This window comes from Vulpes lagopus, chromosome 7 (assembly GCF_018345385.1).
Source record: "Vulpes lagopus strain Blue_001 chromosome 7, ASM1834538v1, whole genome shotgun sequence".
Taxonomy (NCBI): domain Eukaryota; kingdom Metazoa; phylum Chordata; class Mammalia; order Carnivora; family Canidae; genus Vulpes; species Vulpes lagopus.
This window is the reverse complement of record NC_054830.1, coordinates 105,055,497-105,078,514: the sequence shown is the minus strand read 5'-3', so window position 1 is coordinate 105,078,514 and position 23,018 is coordinate 105,055,497. Positions and strand designations below refer to the sequence as shown.

General features: G+C 35.4%; 1 protein-coding gene across 2 annotated transcripts in view; it reads left to right on the top strand.

Annotated features, from left to right (window-relative positions):
- Positions 1-23,018, top strand: part of UHRF2 (ubiquitin like with PHD and ring finger domains 2) — a 76,629-nt gene that overhangs the window by 26,840 nt on the left and 26,771 nt on the right. For both annotated transcript variants that reach the window (XM_041762124.1, XM_041762123.1), the window contains 2 exons: positions 7,311-7,529; positions 20,875-20,984. In XM_041762124.1, the coding sequence (XP_041618058.1) occupies positions 7,311-7,529; positions 20,875-20,984 (329 nt within the window). The remainder of the gene's footprint in view (positions 1-7,310; positions 7,530-20,874; positions 20,985-23,018) is intronic.

The following is a 23,018-nucleotide window of genomic DNA, read 5'->3' as shown; positions in this document are numbered from 1 at the left end:
AAAGCAACAGACTTGGAAGGTAAGAAGCTAATGGGTAAATGATACCTAACTTAGCAGGCCAGAGAAAACTGGAACCTAAGGATGAGAAGCCAACAACAAGCAACTGAACTGGCATTGAAGAACCTTTGGAAGGCTCAGGCCTTTATGGAATAAAACTGAGAACAAAAGGATTGGTTAATTTATATGTAAGATCATTTTAACCACTCCTACCCTACTCAGGTTTTAAACCAAGAAAGAGGGAGACAGTGGCATTCAGGAAAACAGGAAATAATGGAAGGAGATCCCAGCATGAAGCTGTGGAACAGGTCTAGGTCTACAGAGCAAGCTGTCCAGATTAGAATGTGGTCTCTAAAAGATGTTTTGAAGCCCAAAAGATTGGTTGAATGCCTGAAATGTCTGGATGCCTTGGAGTTTAACAACCATGGCAGAATGGAGATAAAATAATGATGCAGAACAGTTAAGCATTCAATGGAAACCAAAGCTGTGGAAGAAAGGTATTAATTAAAGCATACTTTTTTATTTACCTGTGATTTCTACTTAATCACCATTTTTTTTTAACTGTAAACCCCCCCCCAAAAAAAAAAGTTTATGAAATTTGTATAATGTGCATAAGAGCAGGAAAATGTTTCTTTGCAGGAATACGGGTTTAGAGCCAGATAATCAGTTTGAATCATGTCTCTGGTCCTCCTTTCCAATAAAAACCTGTGCTTCATCTGCAAAATGGGAGGTAGAATAGCACTTCTATCCTAAGAGTTGTTAATATGTGAACACTTAAAGCAGGGCCATGTGTTACCAATTAAAAGGAAGAGGAGAATGGAGACAAATGAACTGTACATGAGGGATGGGTAGAATAATAAAGTAAAATACAAAGTATAAGCGTGTTACTTTAAAATACAGATGTAAATAAAAGCAATAGCTAACAATTGAAAATGGTTGCATTCGGGGAATACGAGCCAAGAATATGGTGGGCTGGGGCAGGAGACTGTCCTCATTGTAAGGCTTGAGTGTTAACTTTCTGAATTTTGTACATATATGGGGAAACTGAAAAAGGATGAGCCTTTTATTTGGATTTTACCTTGAACTACAAAACACTATTATTTATTATAGAAAGCTTTAAATTTATTCAGAGGTTGAGAGAACAGTATAATGAATCCATCCCCTAGCTTCAACCATTATGAATTCCTGGCCAGTCTTGTTTAAACCAGCATCCCCAAGCACCGCTGGATTATTTTGAAGCAAGTCCCAAACCTTAGCTCATTTCAACCAGTAAATGGCCTAAGTAGCTATGGTGGGTGCACTCTTCCTCCCTTCAAGGAAAGGGGGGAAAAAAAAAAAAAAAAAAAAAACTTGACCAGCTGCAAGGAATGAATGCAATTAGCTGAAAACTTTTAGCAACAGCACTTTGGAGACTTGCCACAGTGTTTGAGCCAAGACCACACTTTCCTGGCATCCTCCAACCAGTGAGCAAGTGTGGCCTGGCCATTTCTGCCCACTGTGGGATCCCTATGGTCAGTTTCTGTACTGGAGCTCACCATTGGACTGGTCAAGACTTCGTCAGAGTTGTACCACAGTCTGATGCTTTTCTTGCCCAGCTCTCCTTTCTTCTTTCAAAGTGGCAGACGAACATAGTCTAAGGGCTTTTGCTGCCTAGTCCTACTCTTTCTCCCTATCTTTTATAGGTTCACCTTCATCATAACCTTTCAGAGCATTCAACTGACAAAATAGCCAAAAGGATTCTTTTTCTAAAGTATGTAAGAAAAGAACATTTCAGATCTCAGGCTGATTTTCTTTGAAAAGTCTGCACAGTGGACCTTTGGCTCATGTTTGCGAACTTACCTTTCAGGAAGATTCTCATCATTTCTTGACTTAAAAAAAAAAAAAAAAAAAAACTCACTGTACCTGACCTGCAAACAGTATGGTTTATGCTGAACACCTGCTTCGAGGAGTGCATATGTGGTCACCCCCTAATAAAAACCATGTATTCTTTACTGAACATCCCTGGTAGATAATATTTCACATATTATGTCTATGTCAAAATTTGTTGCTGGAGGATTTAAACATATTTTGTGTGACTCCTGGGAGAGGATTCTGAGTTGTACTTGGTTTCCTCTGATTTTACCCTATGCACCTTTTTCCTTTGCTGTTTTTTGTTTTGTATCCTTTCACTGTAGTAAGTCATAGCTGTGAAAATAACCACATGCTGTCCTATGAAAAAGAGCCCTTTGAGTTTCCCAAGTAAATCACTGAGCCTGGAGATGGTTTTAGAGATCCTAACAAATCCCGCATAAAATTCTTAATGATTCATAAATATCAAATAACCTGTCCATAGGCTTGTCTTTTCAAAAAATATATTCAAGTTGTCCAAATAAGGATTAAAACCAAGATCTACCCATTGCTTTTAATAGATGAGTAAAACCTGTAAGTTAAGACTTAAATCAGCAAAGAGGGAAAAAGGTTATCTATACAAGGCAAGTGACAGTTTATTCAGTTTTCCCAGAGTCTGGGCTTTACTGATTACATCCCCATAGTAGTAGTTAACTTTTCCTCTGTTAATGTTAGTTTCCTGAAAGCTTATACTTCTATCTAGAAGTTTGATTGCATTCAAATTCTTTATTTGATAAGACTAGTTGAGAGACAGTGTTTACTTACATATTGTGTAATATGGGAAGGCACATAATACCTGCTTCTTGTGAAATATGCTATTAGCTTTTAATGGTGGTTTGACAGCCATTAATCTTTACCTAGATCCATTATTTTGAACTAATAGATTTTTAACACATGTTTTAAAGTTCTTGGTGCCCAAATTGTCCCATCTCTGGCCTGTGGAGGCTCCTTCAAGTTGAACTTGACATTACCGTTCTTGAGGGCTTCTTTGCATTCAGGTATAGCAAGATGTCCCGAGCCCTTCTATTTCCTGCACAGACATGGATTCAGCCATTTCTTCACGGAACTCTAGTTCTTCTTAGAGATGGTATTTAGAGCACATAGTTTGGGCTGCTCATAGATACTTGTTTAATCATGTTTCTAGGTCTTCTCATTGGACCCTGCCAGTAAATACTTAAATATACCATAGGTTTATATTGATATTTCCAATGAAATTGAGAGTGATAAATTAATCTCTTTAATCTTCCATTTATTATTTTTTTCTCAAAAATCATAGTTCCTAATAACATTGATTTGCCTTATCCTACTCATTGTAGTTTCAGACTAGGCAGTTACATTGCAAACAATATGATTACTGAAAAAGTAGTTTTTTTACTTTGTGTCCTTAGAAAATAACCCTATTTGGGATGTATTGTTAACCTAGTGTTTTTAAGTCACTTGTAATGGTTTGTCCCTATGTAGTTAAGTCACTATGCTTTTGATTTTTAGGGGTTTCTTAGATTTTTTAAGTTTTGCTTTGTAATTACAAAAAACATTGCATGGTTCTGTAGGTAAATCTCCATACAAGATACATGAAGAGAAATAGAATGTCATCATGGTTTTTTCTATCTCTTACCTCTTTTTATGGTAACTATATTAGTTTTGGTTTATCCTTCTGTTTTTAAAAACATATAATTGTGTATATTCACATCTGTATGTGTATGTATACAAATATATATTTGTATTTACACACACACTAGGAAGTAGCACGCTATGAACACAACATCTTGCTTTTTATTACCATAGCTCTCCATATAACTCCATTGTAGGTACTTTTTTTGCCTTTTTAATGAACATAATATTCCATTATATAATTCTACCATATGCTATTTCAAGTGGTTTTCTACTATAGACATTTGATTGTTTGTAGTCCTGTTACAGATAATATAGCTATAAATAGATTTGTGTATGTGTCCCTCGAAGGGGATTTTTGTTTAATGTTTGGGATGGATTCCTAGAAATGGAATTCCCGGATCAAAAGGTAAACATAGGAAATTTTGCTGGCTATTGCTAAATTCCTCTCTACAGGGGGTTGGTACTACTTTGTATTCCCATCAACAGTATGAGAATACTTGTTTTCCCACAGTTTATGAACAATTATCAAACTTCACAAAATACTTTTAAGTAGGTCTGTGTCTTAGACTTCAGCAAAAGTGTGATGATTTAAGATGTGATCCTAAAGATGGAGCTATATTATGCTTTTATGTCAGGTAGGCTTAGAGAAATGCAGGCCTTCATTAAGGGGTTATAGTTTAGTGTTAAAGAAGTGTTAAAAGGCACAGCATAAGGAGGAATATCTGTTAGGAATGTAGTTGGATATATGAATCTGAAGGAAAGGGGTTATAGTGGAGCTTATGTGTTCATTCTATGTGTGTTAAGATGTCTGTAGATAAAGATGCCCAGGAAAAGAGTAAGGATATTTGAGCACTTGGCATGTTCTTGACTTTGGTAAGAGTTTTATGTACTCCTTCCATGTTTGTTTTTATACAATGCATTGACTTAACATATTTTTGGCTGGAATTAGGAAACATATGCTTCATTTTCATGAGTTACCTCTTATAGACTAGTTTATACATACAGAGTATATGTAAATATAATTACATTATGAAATTTTACAAATTTATTTCCAGGGCATATATAGCTTAAATTCTCTTGCTCTGATGTAAAGGTTGATTTATTTTGCCTTATCTCTGATGAACATGATTTTTATATACAATTTTGAGACATGGGTCAAGATTTCTACTTTGTTTAAAATATTTCCTTGGTATCTAGTTTTGACAAACTTAGGCAAATAGAATTTTGTGGGGGTTTTTTGCCATTGAAATATGCTTTCTTACTCTATTAAAAATACAGAAATATATAATGTCATAATGTCAATATAATTTTCACATTATGGCTGAGAAAAGAATCTCCCTTTAAAAAGCTTTCTATCCGGGATCCCTGGGTGGCGCAGCGGTTTGGCGCCTGCCTTTGGCCCAGGGCACGATCCTGGAGACCCGGGATCGAATCCCACGTCGGGCTCCCGGTGCATGGAGCCTGCTTCTCCCTCTGCCTGTGTCTCTGGCTCTGTCTCTCCTTCTATCTCTCAAGAATAAATTTAAAAAAAAAAAAAAAGTTTTCTATCCTATGTGGTTTTAAGAATATTGAAGCAGGAAACAAATTCACAAACTTCAAAATTAGAGAAGTCCTTAAAAAAAAAAAAAAAAAAAGAAGTAATCTAACTTCATTTTACAGATTAGGAGAAATGTTGGTTATTTTTGTGACCAAACCAGAATGAAACAACATAAGTGTATAAACCCCAAGTGTTAGGCTAGAGACTTCCCAATTTAGGTTTAACCATAGAATATGAGATTGAAATGGGAGAAGAACAGAACCATAGACGTGATTTTTGTACTTGTCAGTTTCTTTAGGATTATTTCTGTGGGATAATGACAAAATATTAACTGATGTTTAACCCATTATGTACTGTTTTAAGCACTTAACAAGTCTTCTCATTTTAGTTCTTGAAACCACGTGTGATACAGTTGTCATTAAGGTACATTTTACACATGATGGAGGTTTATAAAGATAGTTTTCCCAAGGATACTCATTAGTAAGAAGCCAAAATGGGAATTTAAACCCAGCCAGTGAAGATACCAGGATGATAAAGGACTCAAAACCTTTTTATATAAGTTGAAGGAAATCTGTTTTAAGTATTTTTACTTAAAAGAGAATATTGAGGGCAGCCCTGATGGCTCAGAGGTTTAGCACCACCTTCGGCCCGGGGGTGTGATCCTGGAGACCCGGGATCGAGTCCCACATCAGGCCTCCTGCATGGAGCCTGCTTCTCCCTCTGCCTGTGTCTCTGCCTCTCTCTCTCTGTCATGAATAAATAAATCTTAAAAAAAAAAAAAATATTGACGGTGGCAGGGGCCTTTAGACTGTCCAGTATTAGGTCTTTTGTGGACAGAGTGTAGATTTCTTCATGGAACTTAGGCATAAAATGAGTTCCAAAGCTTATGTTTGATCCAGTGTCAAGTATCTTCTCTTTGCTATGTCAGAGTATTTATGAAGATAGAATGGCGTTTCTTAGGATTAAAACTGCCCTCTTATCACTGTCCAAGCAGAGGTTACATGCTTATTTGGAAAGCTTGTAAAAGGGAATTATGGCACTAAGAAGGCAAATGGACAAGATCCACTCTGACATCCTTTGCTAATCCTGAGATTTTTTTCAATTAGCTAAAATATGAAGAGACTTTGTTAAATTGGATGATTAAAGATCCCACCCAGAATTTATACCCATTTACTCTAAATGAGTTGGGTATACTGTGAGAGTCCTAGACTTGCTGCATAGTACTTGGTTTCTTCAGAAGACCAAGGCTTTCCCTGTTAGAGTTGCTTCCGACTTCGGGCCCACTTAAATTTTGAGCAGGCCTCTCAGTTAAGGGTTAATGGTCTTTTCTCTTAGTTTCTACCTTAATACTGTCACACTAGGATATGATACTTATTCACAGTAGGTTTATCAAACTTGAATGTGCTTTTCAATTACTGACAGGATTTATGAAAATCAATTGTTGGGTCTTATTCCCAGATTATCTGACTCATTAGATCCAAAGTGGAGCCCAAGAGTTTGCATTTGTAACATCTTCCTAGGTGATGTTAATTGCTGGTCTGGGGCCCATGCCTTAAGAAACACCATTATAGTAGTATGGCCTACCCCAACAGATTGAGCTTTCCAAGAGTAGGAACCAGATACTACTCCTACTCCTCTCTTTGTTCCCCTACTACCAAGCAATACATAAAGGTGACTGGTCTTAATTTTTTAGGATCCAATGTGGACTGTTATATTGCTGTCTTTGGCTTGTTGATACCAGAAGTTAGGCCTAAAACTCAGGAAACTTCTAAAGGTTTGGGTTCAGATGAGGTTTCAGTTTAAGTTAAGCTTAAAGAAGCACAGAGTCAAGATCCTGCTAGAATTATTTCACATGGTTCCATTTTGGGGGGAGGGGGGCATTACTAGGCTACATGTAAGAACTAGAATTTTGCCGCCTCCTGGAAAAATGGAGGCTGTTGAAACATACTGAAATGTACTAAGTTCATGTTTTTATTATATGTAAAACAAACAGCTGATCACTGTGAACTGACTCCCAAGTTCAAGAACAGTTCAGTGTCTAGTCCTGTTAAAGTAATTTTTAAGCTTAGGTTAAGAAAATGGAGAAGAGCTTATGTTTTTTTACCTACCCCAGCCTGTACCCCTCAAGCTGGCAAAGAAGGTCTTACTAAAATGTTAGCAAGAACTGTTTATTTTGGCAGTTAAAATCATGAAAAAATATATGTTGTGTATACTTCTAGTCTTTGGTAGTAATCATAAACAGCATTCTCTGATTCTTCTCTTTTTCTTTCCTCAGATATCCAGAAAGTGGTACTGTAGAAATAAATGTCAAAGATCTTCGACCACGAGCTAGAACCAATTTGAAATGGAATGAACTAAATGTCGGTGATGTGGTAATGGTTAATTACTCTGTAGAAAATCCTGGTAATAGAGGATTTTGGTTTGATGCAGAAATTACTGCATTGAAGACAATCTCAAGGACCAAAAAAGAACTTCGTGTGAATATTATCTTAGGGTAAGATTACTTACACTATGCCCTTTAGCTACTGAAGTAATCAGTGAATATAATTTTTAGATATTACACAAATGTTCTTTAGGAAAAAAATCTATGAAAGTTAGAAATTTATATACTAAAGGAGAACCTTTTAATATAAATTGAGATTTTTTTTTCTTTTTTATTGGGAATGTCCCTTAAATGTCCATCACTACTTTAAGGCTGGAGATAGAGATATTATTTGAAAGCATCATGGAAATAATTGAATATTTGAGAAATCCTTGTTTACCTCACAGGATTCTTAAAGGTAATATACAAAAGCATTCAATAGCTGTGGTTGTATGAAAATCTGTGTTGGTGAAACAGTCAATATCAACCTTACCAGCTCTCTGCTGTACTTGTAAGACTAGCTGAAATTTTCCTTCATAGTAATTTTCTTCAGTTTACAGAATTTAACAAGCTTAATAAAGAGAATTCAAAATGTAAAATGTTACCCAAATGCCAAACTGCTTCACTATTTCCATCATTAATTCTTTTTAAGAAATATTTTGGTGTTTCCCTCAAGTGACGAAGTGTACTGTGCATTGTTTCACAGGTACTTTTTTACTCGTAGGAAAAAATTACCACTATCTATGTCTAGTTCTTTTGAATAGAGTTTACTGGATGAATAATCACTAATTTTTTAAAAGTCTGTTAAACTGCTTCTAGTTCTTACAATATTCAAACAATGTCATATATGTATTTTGTGCTTTGCTTTTTTTTTTTTTTTTTGGAATGAATTCTTAGTACATTTTTGTGGAGCATTAGCGATTCTAGAATTACTTTGGCAGGTGTGTGGGTGTGTATGTATATACAGGAAGCAGCCACACTCATATTCTTGTCACATTCTGATTAACAGGATTATTATGTTATATATAGTATATATTGGATAGATATATAATTGGATCAGATAATATGGAATATATGTTAAACATAATGGATATAGTATAACAAATCTGAGATGAAGCAAATGTTAGGAACATGAGAGCTAAAAAGGAGCAAGTGTGGCATGTGGCTATGGATAGGATTTTTTTTTCATGATTAGAAATATTTTGTCTTTACTGGAAAGAGTGGGTAAATAATCAGAATGAAGGTCTAAATGTATTCTGCTGTTGATAGTTTGGGGTTGTTACAAACTGTGCTGTTGTAACATCCTACTGTGTTCTGGTGCTTATGTGCATTAGTTTTTGTAGAGTGTATCTTGCCTAGAAGTAGAATTGCTGGGTGTAGAACCTGTCCATCTTTGACTTGAATAGATGTGACCCAAATATTTAAGTGGCTGTATCAGATTACACATCTACAGCAATATTAGAGGTCCCATTGCTCTCATTCTCCTCACACTTAATTTTGTCAGACTTGAATTTTTGCTAGGCAGGGGGCTGTATAATAAAATAGTATATCATTATGGTTTTGATTTGCATTTCCTTGACAACTAATGAGATTGATAGCCTTATGTTTATTGGCAATTTAGATATCTTTTGTAAAGGACCCTGTTCCAGACATTAATGTTTTGTTAGTCTGTATTATTGACTTTTTTTTTTTTAGGAGTTCTGATTGTGGAGACTTGACCATTTCAGTTATGTGTAGAGAAAAAATTCACTTTTAAGCTTTTTCTCATGTTTTGAATAATAGTCTTAATTTTAAGTAGTTTATCAGATTATTCCACCTGATGCTCTGCATTCTGTGACTTAAACCTTTTGGAGTTTGGGTAGGAGGTGGGGGAAATGGGTGAAGGTGGTCAAAAGGCACAAACTTACAGTTCCAGGGACATAATGAACAGCATGGTGACTATAGTTAGCTATATTACGTATTTGCTAAGAGTAGGTCTTAAAAGTTCTCATTACAAAAAGAAATTATAACTATCTCAGGTGATGGAAGTTAACTTTTTGTGGTAATCATTTGTCAGTGTATACATCTATCATATCATTATGTTGTACACCTTAAACTTGCACAGCATATGCCAGTTATATCTCAGTAAAACACGGAGTGGGCTGGGAACAAACTTTCCTACCCAAAATGCATTAAGTATATTCCATTAGTATTTTAAAAAGCTTTGTGGTTTTGCCTTTCTTTGGTAGGTCTTTAATCCATTTGAAGTAGGTTTTGAGGTAAGGAGTTGACTTACCTTGATATGTATGGATAATTATTTTTCCTAGCATCACTTACTAAAAAGCCCATTTTTCCTTCGCTGGTCTTTAATATCACTTCATATCAAGAATGTATATATGATGCATCTATCTGATTTCTCTTCTGTACTACTGGTCTATTTTGTGTATCCTAATAGCAGTTCCACATTTTAATGATAATGACAAAACAGGGCCTCGTTCCTTGGTCTTCAGTAGTTCTGTTTTCTTAGGTCTGTGTGCTTTCATTTGAACTTTCCAAGTCATCATGGTAATTTAAATATAAAAACCATTGGGAATTTAATACATATTGTGATGACTCTAATCCAGGAATGTGCTTTTTTTCTCCATTTATTTAGGTCTTTAATGTATTTTTATCATATTTTTATTAGCTTGAACCGTATAAAATGTTTTTGTAGGTTCAAAATAGAGTGATGGCAATTATATGGTAGAATTTTATTTAATACTCACCAGAGATCTGATCTTATGACTCTGTTATCTTTAGATACTACTTGTTCCTATAAATACTATTTTTCTTTTTGTTGTTTCTGTTACTCATATATAAGTAACCTTTGTGTTTATTGATTTGTTTTTAAATATTTTATTTATTTGCTCTCTGCATGAGAGGGGTGGGGCAGAGTGAGAAAGAGGAGGAGACTCCCTGCTAATCAGGGAACCTGACTGTGGGCTCAATCCCAGGACCCCATCATCATCACAACCTGAGCCCAAGGCAGCTGCCCAACCAACTGAGCCACCCAGGTGCCCCTATAAGTAACCTTTGATCTTGGATCTAGTAGTCTTACTAGATTTACTAGTTTTAATTTACATGTAGTTCTTTTTTGGAATTTTTATAATAAGCATCTTTTAACTGCAACATTTTTGTCTTTTCTTTTGATTTTTTTTTTATTTACCAGCTGCCCTTTAGTACATTGTTGAAAGAGATTTCTCCTTTATCTCTAAGAAATAAACTTCAAAATTTCACCAATAGGGATCCCTGGGTGGCGCAGCGGTTTGGCGCCTGCCTTTGGCCCAGGGCGCGATCCTGGAGACCCGGGATCGAATCCCACATCAGGCTCCCAGTGCATGGAGCCTGCTTCTCCCTCTGCCCGTGTCTCTGCCTCTCTCTCTTTCTCTCTGTATGACTATCATAAATAAATAAAATTAAAAAAAAAAAATTTCACCAATAACTATAGTATTTGACATGAGCATTTTGGGGATATACTGTCCTGATTTGCTTTGACAGAATTTCCTGTGGGGTTTTTGCATTTGTGTTAATGAGTTAAATTTGCATGTTAGTTTTCCTATCTAGCTGTCTTTCACAAATTACTCGGATTTTTAAAAATAATTAAAATAGATAGAATGAATATTCTGTCTCTGTCTTATGGTGAGGTTTTGTGTCCTCTTAACTGGTAGAGCTACACAGTAAAAGCGCTCTTGGGCTGAGTTTTCTTGTGGGAAGGATTCTTTTTTTTTTTTTTTTTTTTTAAGATTTTATTTATTTATTCATGAGAGAGAGAGAGAGAGGCAGAGACCCAGGCAGAGGGAGAAGCAGGCTCCACAGAGGGAGCCTGACGTGGGACTCCATCCCGGTCTCCAGGATCACGCCCTGGGCTGAAGGTGGCGCTAAACCAATGAGCCACCCGGGCTGCCCTGTGGGAAGGATTTTTATGATTGATTTAATTTCTGTAATGATGACAGGGTGATTCAAATGATCTGTTTCTTAAAATAAAACTTTATTTTTTAGGAACTTGATTTTACCTAAATTTTATTTATTGTCATAAGTTTATTTAACTTCATCTTTTAGTGTGCAGTCTTTATTGTGATGTTCTCTTTTTTATTCCTGAGTTTAGTTTGTGCCTTTTTAATCTGCCCCATCAGAGGCTTACAAGTTTTATTAGGCTTTTACAGATAACTAACCTTCAGCTTTGATACATTCTCTACTATATTGGAAGTGCAAAGTAAGAAGTAAATACAGGACATGGTTTTTAATCTGCCTCGGATATTTGATAAGGGAACTTGGAGTTAAAGTTCATGCTCATTTCTATTTTTAATTTGTGAGTACCAAAAACTGAATATGCTTAAGCTGTCTAGTGATCAAATTCTATTTAGTATTATTTTCTGTTTCTATTTTAGCTTTGAGGAAAATTCAGAACAAAAATTTGGAGTTTAAATCCATTTTTCAGAATGCTTTGTTCAGTTACTATTGTGATGCATATTGCATTTAATACCATATGAAGTTAGACTAGTTTAGATATTTATAAGAATTTGAATTCCTTAACAAGAAAATAATTCACATGTACACCTTAACAAAATAATTTAAAGCTTAAACTAAAACTACAGATGTACTTTATTTTCAGGGCCTTTTTTTTTTATAAGGTTTTATTTACTAAATTTTATCTATACTCGTTTATCATCAAATCTCTTTAGTGATATTTTTAACATTCTTATACAGCACAATTCTGATGTCCCTTATCAAGTTATAAATCAAAGCTCACTGTATTTTAACCAGATTGGCTGCCGTGTGATACCTAATCACATATATTAGCTTGTGTCTGCTTCAGAGCCTTTGCATTTCTCTGCTTGTTCTCTGCATAGATACTCATTTGGTTTGCTCTCTCTTGTCTCAGTTCTTTGTTCAGACATCACTTTAAAAAACATCTTTCTTGATGTATAAAATTATATATGCACATACCAAGCATAGATTCCTTGAATTGTCTCCTTAACTCTTTTTTTTTCCTTTATGGCATTGATTATCACCTAACACTGGTTTCTCTTAGCCTACTTGTAGTGTTTCCTATTCTTGCTGCAATAAATTACCACAAACTTAGTGGTTTAAACAGTAGTACTTATCATTTTATAGTTTGTAAGTCAGAAGTCTTGTGCGAATTTCGCTAGGCTAAAAGTGTCAGATGTTACTTTTTTGGGGACTCAAAAGGAGAATCTGTTTCCTGGACTTTTTCAGATTTTAGAGGCCGTACCCCAATTCCTTGGCCCATGGCCCACTTCCTCCCTTTTTAACATTACATATCTGACTCTCCTACTTTTTAAGTTCCCTTATAATTATCTTGGGCCTACATGCATAATCCTATTTCAAGGTCATTAACTTTTTTTTTTTTTTTAAAGATGTATTCATGAGAGAGAAGCAGACTCTGCAGGGAGCCCAGTGTGGGACTCGATCCTGGGACCTGGGATCATGCCCTGAGCTAAAGGCAGATGCTCAACCACTGAGCCACCCAGGCGTCCCTCAAGGTCATTAACTTAATCATGTCTACAAAGTCCCTTCTGCCGTGTAACATAATATTCGCATGTTTCCGTACTTAGGACATAGACATTTCGGGCACCCATAATTCTGCCTGTTATACCACTGAAATGTTAATGCCCTGATTTTTGTTAGCTGTTGTGTGCCAGGCCCTGTTCTAGGCACTAGTTATAATGAGTATTCAGTAAATAGAGTGTTTCACAGAATCTGAGATAGATTTTGTGTTTTTGTTTTTGTTTTTTAACATGTCAAAATGTATCTTAAAATTACTATTGAACTGAGGTTGGGTTTTTGGTTTTGTTTTTTGTTTTTTAAGATTTTACTTATTAGAGGCACAGAGGGAGAAGCAGGCTCTCTATGGGGAGCCCAATGCAGGACGCCATCCTAGGATCATGCCCTGAGCCACCTGAGGTTGGGTTCTTTCAGAGATTTCAGTTTGCTTCTGCTAGGCACCTCAAGTACCAAATAACTTAAAATTCTCTGCTTGAGCTTTAGACCACACAGGTAGTATGAATTCATATCTGCAAAACTTGTTCAATTTTTGGGATACTTTTTCTCCTTGTACCCAGTGATAAAATTGAAATAGACATTTTTTTTTGGGGGGGTGGTATTTGTTTTGACCTGTTTATTTTCTATCTCTACCAGGAAGGTAGTTTATTTACTTATCTTAATCTGTGAGAAGAGCAAGAGCCATATAGTTTTCTAGCTTTATTTGGAGGTCCTTCTTAGGCCCCTCATTCCAAACTTCTTTCTTTCTTATAATTTCATAAAATTATCGTTGGCTTCCATTTAGAGTACCAACTTTGGGAGTTCTTCTTAGACTACCCCATTGCAGGCCAGTTTCTTTTTTGGTAGTACATAAAATAATGCATTTTACAATTGTCAGTTTATTAGATTCATAGTATTTCTTGAAGGAAATTTTTTTTGTGTTTGACTTAGGACTTCATCAGCTTTGTGCAAAGGAAGTGGTAATCATTCAACTAAAATGATAGGTGAATAAGTGAACAAGTGATTCTAGTTTTGAAACTTTTTTTGATATTTGTTGAAGCACCTAATGAAGTACATGGAAGGTTTGTGTTTCCAGGTAGAATGGAATAGCTGGCAGTGATTAGCATTTTTATAGAAGATCCAGATTGAATATCATTATCATCTGTTTGAAGGCAACAGAGAGGCAAGGAGAACTACAGGGCCTAGGACTCTGGAATGGAAAGAACTTTAGAAGGCAGTTAGTTGGTTTTTATAGTTGCTTTTTGCCCTGGGAACTTTGCTAGTAATGGATGCAGAGCAGATGTAGTTTAAAGCAACTAGGGGCATGGTAGAGACAGAAATCAGAGCTTTGGGCAGTTAATTGGGATGACCTGTTTTCTTCACATGACTTTTGCTGAATACTGGCATTTTGCTGAGCAGGGAGGCTAAAAATTTAGGTAAACAGGATAGTGGAATTTTCAGCAGTCTTAGAAAGCAAACATGGATTTTGGGATCACTGGTGGTTGGAATGGTCCCACAGAGTATACAAAAAAGGCTCTTAGTTGAAAACTGTGGATGTGTAGACTAAGCCTTACCAAGACTGTAAACGAGCCTTGCCTCAGTGTGGTTGCTGATTAAGATGTTGAAACACCATATTATCTCCCCATCAGAAGGAAGATTGCTCCCTCCTATGGCATAGAAACATCTGAATGTTTTATATTTATAATACTGAATTTTAAGTTTGGTTTGGTAACATCTTTATCTTGGCTTCTTCTTCTTCCTTTTTTTTTTTTTTTCAAACTGTTTTCATTAGAAATGTATTTCTAAAGAATTTTTTGTGTTTTCAGATGCTGTTCCATTGTATTCTAGTTTACATTGTTTCTGGTGAAAACTTAGTTCATATTCTCTTTGTTTTTATTGTTTTTCAGCAGTGTTATTCACAGTATGCCATTGTGTTTTCTTTATATTCATCCTGCCATGAAGCCAAAAACATGCTTCCAAAAGACGACAGGTCTACATAATCAAAAACTAGAAGAAAAAAACAACAATAAAAATGAAGCTTATCTTGGGGCACCTGGGTGGCTCAGTCATCAAGCGTCTACCTTCTGCTCAGGTCATGATCCCAGGGTCCTGGGATTGAGGCTCAGAGTCAGGTTCCCTGCTCAGCAAGGAGTCTGTTTCTCCCTCTCCCTGTGCCCACTTGTACTTTCTCTCTCTCTCAAATAAAATCCTTAAAAAAAAAAAAAAATCTTGATAACTCAAGTTACCAGACAGGGGTTTTAGAATAATTATGATTAATATGCTCCAGAAAATAGATGAGAAGATGAATTTCAACTGAGAATTGGAATCTCTAATCACATGGAATCTGTGAAATCACTCTAGAACTAAAAAATACAATATCTGAAAGTAAGACTTCATTAAATTGGCTTGACAGTAGAAGATAGTAGTGAACTCAAAGGCAAGTCAGTGAAAAATATCCAAATTGTGAAACCTGGAAAAAACTAGGAGAAACAACAGAAAAAACTGTTGAACGTATGGGACCTGGTGAAAGATATGCATTACATCTATTTGTAGTTCCTGAAGAAGAGAAGGGTGAAACGATATTTGAAAATCATCCTACTTTTGAAATTTCTAGCTTTTTTTTTTTTTTTTTTTTTTTTTTTTTTTTTTTTGAAATTTCTAGCTTTTAGCCCAGATTGAAGTCCTGTGAACCCTAAGCAGGATAAATACAAAGAAAACACAGCGGCATATTGCAATAATGCTGCTGAAAACTAAAGATGAAAACTCAGCTCATGTTCCTTTTGTTTTTATTAGAAATAATATAAGCTATAGAACACAATGGAACAGCATCTGAAACACTGCTAAAAAAAACTCAGAGATGTTACCTGTTTTCATTAGAAATTTCTATCTTGGCTTCATTTTTTGGTAATCAAACCATACCTAAGAATTCAGTACCAACAGACTTGCCCTAAAATACTCAAGAGTTCTGTAGACAGAAGGAAGGTGATCTCAGATAGAAACATGGAAATACAGGAAGGAATGAAAGAACAGAGGAAGGATAACTATATGAGTAAGTACAGACAAGACTATTCACAACAGTAGTAAAGTTTGTGTAGAATAAAATGCATGACAACCATGCAAAAGATGGGGGTTGAAAAATGAAGCTATGAAATTCTGACATCAAGGAAGTAGTGAAATTAAACTTAGATTGATTTCTAAGGTTTATTTACATGGTATATTCTCTAAGAACCACTAAATTAAAATATATTAATAAAATTATTAAAATAAAATTTTAGTCATTAAAATTATGTAAATATTAAGCTATTAACAAATTAATAGGGTGAAATGGACTAATCAAAAAGCAGGCAGTTAAGAAGAGTAAAAGAAACAAAAGGGTAGGTAAAATAGAAAACATAGCAAAAGAGTAGAAATAAACCCAAATGTCAGCCACTTATATTAACTAAAAGTGAGCTAGATATTACTGGTAAACACAAAAATCAACAGGATTAAAACAAAAACAAAACTCATATGCTGTTTATGCAAAAGACTCCTTAAAATATGAAGTCACACAAGTTAAAATTACAAGGATAGATGGAATTCCAGGTAGATGACAACAGCATAGGTTTTTAATCTCCCTGAATGTCCCTATGCAAACATATAGGGCAACTAAAATATCTAATCCAAATCTCATGGGCAACATCTTTAACCATTCAGGGTATTTATAGTATCCCCTACAAACATCAAAATAGCTGGTGGGATAAATAGCTGAAAACTACAAGACCAATGTGGTATCAGTACCTGTGCAAGAGGTAGGAAAGGGTAACTATAGGATATATGCTGGACCCAAGAACTCTGAAATAATAAAACTAGTTGAGCAAACGGTTTTGAGAAGAGCAACTATGGTGGCCATCTCTCAAGATGACCCCCAGTGATTCCTACTTCAAATATTCACACCGTACCCTCCCACATCTTTCTTTAGGGTTATTCTTGTGACCAGTAGAATATGGCAGAAGTGTTGGTTTACCACTTCCAAGATTCAGTTATAAAAACATTGAAGCTTCCATTTTGGGCTCTCCCAGATCAATTCTTTTGGGGAAGCCAGCTGCTGTGTTGTGAGGATTCATACATCCTGGTGGTCTTGCCCTATTTGAGCCTTTAGGTCTAGATATCGCAACTCTGGTCAACAGCGTGACTGAAACTTTGTGCAAGATCTTGAGCGAGAACTACCCAGCTGTGCTACTCCCAAATACCCAATTCACAGAAACTATGAGGTAATTTTTGTCTTAAGCTGCTAGTTTGAGGATGACTCGTTATGTGACAGCAAAGACTAAAGCTAAAAGGGGTATGCACACCAGTTTAGATGAGTACAAGCAGTGTGCAGTAAGATTTTGAAAGGATTAGAGTCCAGCAAGCTCTCAAAATAATCTAGCTAAAACTATTCAGGACAAAGCCCCATACAGAAAAACTACTGGAAATGCAATCCAAATTGACTAGAATAGGGACAATGAAGACAAAAGAAAAAAGATTTAGTTAAAAATAGGGAAGGAGAATAGAGCTAGGAGATTTCAAAAAGTAAGCTTCCATAGTACCTTTTTTTAAAAAAATAATTTGGGGCATAATTTACATGAAGCAATATGTAATATTTTAAGTGAATATTGGCAAGTGTATATAGCCATATCACCACGATAATCAAGATAACATTTTCATCATCTCAGGAAGTTCCTTCGGGTTTCGTTGGATTTCACCACTACCATCAGCATTGGCCCCAGACAACTACTTACTTGCTTTTTTGTCAGATTAGATTTTAGCTACTATGGTTTTGAATACTTCTCAAAAAAAATAACAATTAAAAAAAGTGAGTTCTATGGAACTTGGTAGCTGTGAACTAGTAGAGCTAAGTGAAATTATACCCTCTAGGGGTTCAAGAGATATGTAATTTGACATCAACGCCTTTTTAAAATTATATTAAGTTAGAAGAAAAGGGGAAAAAAAAAAAGTAAGTATGTTAATCCTCATTCCTTTTAAGGAGAGTCTCCCAGAAAGACATGCATGAGTCGAGAAAAGATGAACCAAGGATTTTTTTTTTTTTTTTTTTTTTTTTATGATAGGCACACAGAGAGAGAGAGAGAGAGAGGCAGAGACATAGGCAGAGGGAGAAGCAGGCCCCATGCACCGGGAGCCCGACGTGGGATTCGATCCCGGGTCTCCAGGATCGCGCCCTGGGTCAAAGGCAGGCGCTAAACCGCTGCGCCACCCAGGGATCCCAAACCAAGGATTTTAAGTGTAGCTAAACTGGCCTTCAGAATAAAGGTTGGAGACCCCATCATTAACTTGGAAGAACTAGGGGAGCTGTTCTCATGGACACTTCCTGGGGAATGTTCTAGAGAATTAGCTTCAGGCCATCAAGATAATTGAAGAAAATTTGACCTAAAGAGTAGTGACAAACATTAAAAAATATTTTTACATTTAGAAGTAAGGACTAAAGGAGGTATATAAAGGAGAAAGTATAGTATGTAAGGATTATATGATCTGACATCATAGATACAACTGTAAGATGGCAGAAATACACAAGAGAATTTAAAACTGTTTTCAGTAATCATGACAACTGGTAAGAATGTCCTGTGTGTAATGTAGGATAAGGCAAAGAAGTATTTGTAGCATTCTAATTTAGACATCCCTGGTGTCTTTGATAACTACTTTTTTCTAATTGGGGGAGAAAGGAGAAAGAGAGACATAATTGTTTTATAAAAAGTATATTTGCCCTTTGGTCCTGAATTTGAACAAAATATTTGTGTGAACTCATGAAGTATTTTGTATGTATATTCCTGTATATGTTTAAATTTTGTAGCTCTGTCCACCTCAAGGTGATCAGCCCAGTTGCACTAAGTTTTTCTAGTGCCTGAAGTATTTTGAAATATTATTTCCACCCAAAAGAAACTGGGCTTCCTTATAGATAGGACTCCAGGGTAGAGACAGAAAATGTGCAAGATGAACTTGGCACATCTTGTCTTAGGGATAACATGGAAACCCACAGGCTGCTAAGTTGTTAGAAAGATTGGGAGTCAACTGGAAGTTCCTATTGGTCCAAGATAGTTGGAACATCAACAAAGAAGATAACTATGTTGGATTGAAGCACCTCAAGTATGTATGTGAATTCTTAGTAATATAGAAGAAACTCATTGGTCACCTATATAGGACATTAGAGGCTGTTTATTAAAGTTGCCAAAGAAAGCACTTAATCCATATTTTTTATATGATGTATCACTGAGTCACCAAATAATTGATGGAGTCAAGTTTCCTTTTATGGAATTTTAGCAAATAAATGAGAAAGGAATGCTAGAACTAGAACATCAACACTTTAAACCCCGGTGAATTCATCTTAGCATTGAGTATAGATAGCTGCTGTCATCATAGGAAAAGACAACTAAATTAACTGGGTGCTTCCTAATAGACCTATAAATCACCAAAACATGAACCTGGATTTGATGAAACATTTCTTAAATGCAAGGATTGGCAAAAAGGGCCAGATAGTAGTTTTAACCTTTGACAGCCAAATGGTCTCCACTGTCACAACTACTCAACTCTGCCATTGTAGCACAAAACCAACCATAGAGAATACATAAGTGAGTTAGGTGTAGCTATATTGCAGTAAAACTTTATTTAAAAAACAGGCAGTGGAACAGGGTTTTCAACCTCTACTCTGGATACAGCTATCAATTTACTGAAAATACAAATATCAAAAAAAATCTACTTAAATTATGCTTTGGGAATGCAAATACCAAAATCAAGATAAGACTTGACTGTCAGATAAAATATAGAGGCAACTCTATAGGACAAATGGTGATGGTTCTTCAGGTTGTAAAGAAAAAGCTAATGTGGGTAATTGATAGTCTCTAAAACACAGGCAAAGCTATATGATATGCTTAGGAAGACAGGTGGTAAGACTGAGGAAAATTAAGGTAAATATAACTCCTGGAATAAAAGAGATTGATATTGGGAGGGAGCTTGTCAAGGGCTTCTGAGGTAAACTGTTCTGTCTCCTCATGGTTGGTGACTACAGGATGTATACCTTATAACTGATTAAGCTATATACATTTATGCAGTTGTCTGCATTTGTGAATATTTGACATTAAAAGTTTTAAAAGTGTTGCATGTGAAAATATGTAAAAGTTCAAGCACATTCTAACCCCCAAAAAAGTACACTTGTGATACAGAATGCATTTCTAGAGGTAGAGACATTTCACAAGATGATTTAAGAATCCTAAATCTAGGGCAGCCCGGATGGCTCAGCAGTTTGGCACTGCCTTGGGCCCAGGGGCCTGTCCTGGAAACCTGAGATTGAGTCCCATGTTGGGTTCCCTGCGTGGAGCCTGCTTCTCCTTCTGCCTGTGTCTCTGCCTCTCTCTTTTCTCGCTCTCTCTCATGAATAAATAAATAAAATTTAAAAAAAAAATCCTAAATCTATAACCAAAGTTGACAGAGTAAAAGGAGAAATCTATATATAATATCCATAATAATAGCAGGAAACTTTGAAGAAGCATATGCAAGCAGGTGTAAATTCAATACAAAATATTGAATATGACTTAGTATCTGAAGGACTTTTCATTTTAATGTCCTCTTTTTACCCAGAGACTATATTTACTAGAAATATGTTGTAAAGAAATCTTTTATTTTGGTTGATAATCATTTCATCTAGTGTTTAAATTTACTAGATAACCAATTCAAGCCATTATCTTGCTTGGTGAAGTCTGTAACTTTTTTCCTAATATTACACTAAAATTACACTTAACTTTGAATAGTAACTAATCACTGTTGGACTTTTCCTGCCATTGGAAACAATAGCTCAAAGTGATTAGAATAGCTACAATCCCAATTTTAAATCAACAAAGTTCAGTGGGTTTCCCAAATGACTCTTAATTGTTTGTATATGGCTTAGATTTTGCTGGCAAAATTTAACTTTTCTTCTTTTTTTAAACAGGGGTTCTGAAGGAAAACTAAATGACTGCCAGATAAGATTCGTAAATGAAATATTTAAGATCGAGAAACCTGGAGCTCATCCCCTGTCGTTGGCAGATGGAAAGTTTTTAAGTATGGATTTTTCTTGTGGATTTAGAGTACATATGTTGTATTTGGTTGGTATTTTAACCACCCAGGAAATAACTTTTGAGAAAATATAAAACTTGTAGATCATACAAACATTTTCAAGACAATAATTTTGATGTAAGATCCATTTTGGTTTAATGGATTTAATGGAGTTTTCTCAAATGGCAAAATTTGTTTTCAAAAAAATATTTTCTCGGCATTTTATTGACATTTTCTTGGTTCCTTGATTGTAGATTCTATCCAAATAACCCATTTAGTAATTTTGTGACTACCTAAGATTGATTTTTCATAATGAGACCTATTTTATATGAGTAGATAGAGTCTGACTGATAGTAATGGATCGTTGAGCCTTGAATTTCTAGGAGGTAATAAATGAAGTTTAAACAATTGTAAGAATATTAGAATGTAGCCCTACCTTTTCATTGTACATATTGTATTTGCTTAATATCCTGTAGCTAGTTGATAACAGACTAGATTCTGGATCTTAAGTCATGGTTCAACCACTATCTTTCCAAATAGATTACTGTCTCATACTCTATTAATTCTGGATTTTTTGTGGGAAGCAATTTATTGGCTTTGTGCCATATGTCAATATCTAGTATATTTAATTTTTTAAAGATTTTTTTTAAGTAATCTCTACAGACAACGTGGGGCTCAAACTTACAACCCCAAGATCAAAAGTCGCATGCTCTACCAACTGAGCCAGCCACAAGCCTCAATATCTTAGTATTACTTTAGAAAAATACTCCCAACTAAAGCCTTTTGTTTAATATTGCAAGATTACAGCAAGACGATATTTTTTTTTGAGACTGCAGCGCTGATAGATCTAGATTTGAATTAAGAACCTTCAGGCATACTCTGTATGAGGACTTGTATGATTATATCCTAGAAGTAAAGGTAACTTAAGTACACCTATTTCTTTCTTTCTTCTTTTTTTTTTTTTTTAAACTTATTTATTTTATTTTTTAGAGTGCAGGGGTGTGGTAAGGGCAGAGAAAGAGAATTTCTCAAGCAGACTCCCCCCTGAGCCTGGAGCCTGAAGCAGGGCTCCATCTCACAACCCAGAGATCATGACCTGAGCTGAAATCAAGAGTCAGATGCTTAACCAACTGAGCCACCCCGGTGTCCCTGAGTAAACCAATGTAATGTGACTTAGTCATTCTCAGTAAAACACAATAGAAAACCAAGATAGATGAGGGTTATTTTGTCTTTGTTCTCTCTCAGTTACATCTGCATGTATTCTGCTCTCTCTCATTGTCCATATCTCTCCTCTGCCTAATACTAATTACAGAATAGCCACAACTTTAAACTTGTATGTAAAGAAATCATTTCAAAGCCACAGCCAGACTGTCTTTGATCACATCACTCTCCATACCAGAAATCTACACGTCAAAGGCATGTTTGTAGATCTCTTATGCATCCATTACTTATATGTTATCATGGCTCCCTTAGTGGAAATGAAACAGAGTTATCATCTGCCATTCATTAGCAAGAATAGCAGTGACCATTCAAAGAGAGTACTGAAATCCATGCCTTTCCCCTCCCCCTCTTTTTCCCCCCATATGATTCCCCATTTCTCACATATTTGCCAGATCAGCTCAAATACGGTAAATTTCCTTACAAATGTATTGTGTACATTTGTCAGAAATTCAAAATCTAGAACAATAGTAATTTAAATATAAGACTCCTAGGATGTAATCACCCTAGCAATGTATATCATTGTAGACATCTTCCATTATCTACATAATTCATCTTTGTGTATTAAAAATAAAATTTCTGCAGTTTCCTTTTTGAATTTTAGATATCTTATTACCTCTGTGTTATAGTTCTTGTAAACTTACCTTATTTTTAATAAAATCTTTCCAGCCATTTCTCTTTAGACATTTAAATTTGATTTTTGGTATTACAAACATGAAGATTTTTTCATGTGCATATGTATATTTTAGAATTTCAAGGGAACACTTTGACAAAGGTGTTTGTATTTAGATAGTTTAGGGAGGGTAATAAATGCTACACCTC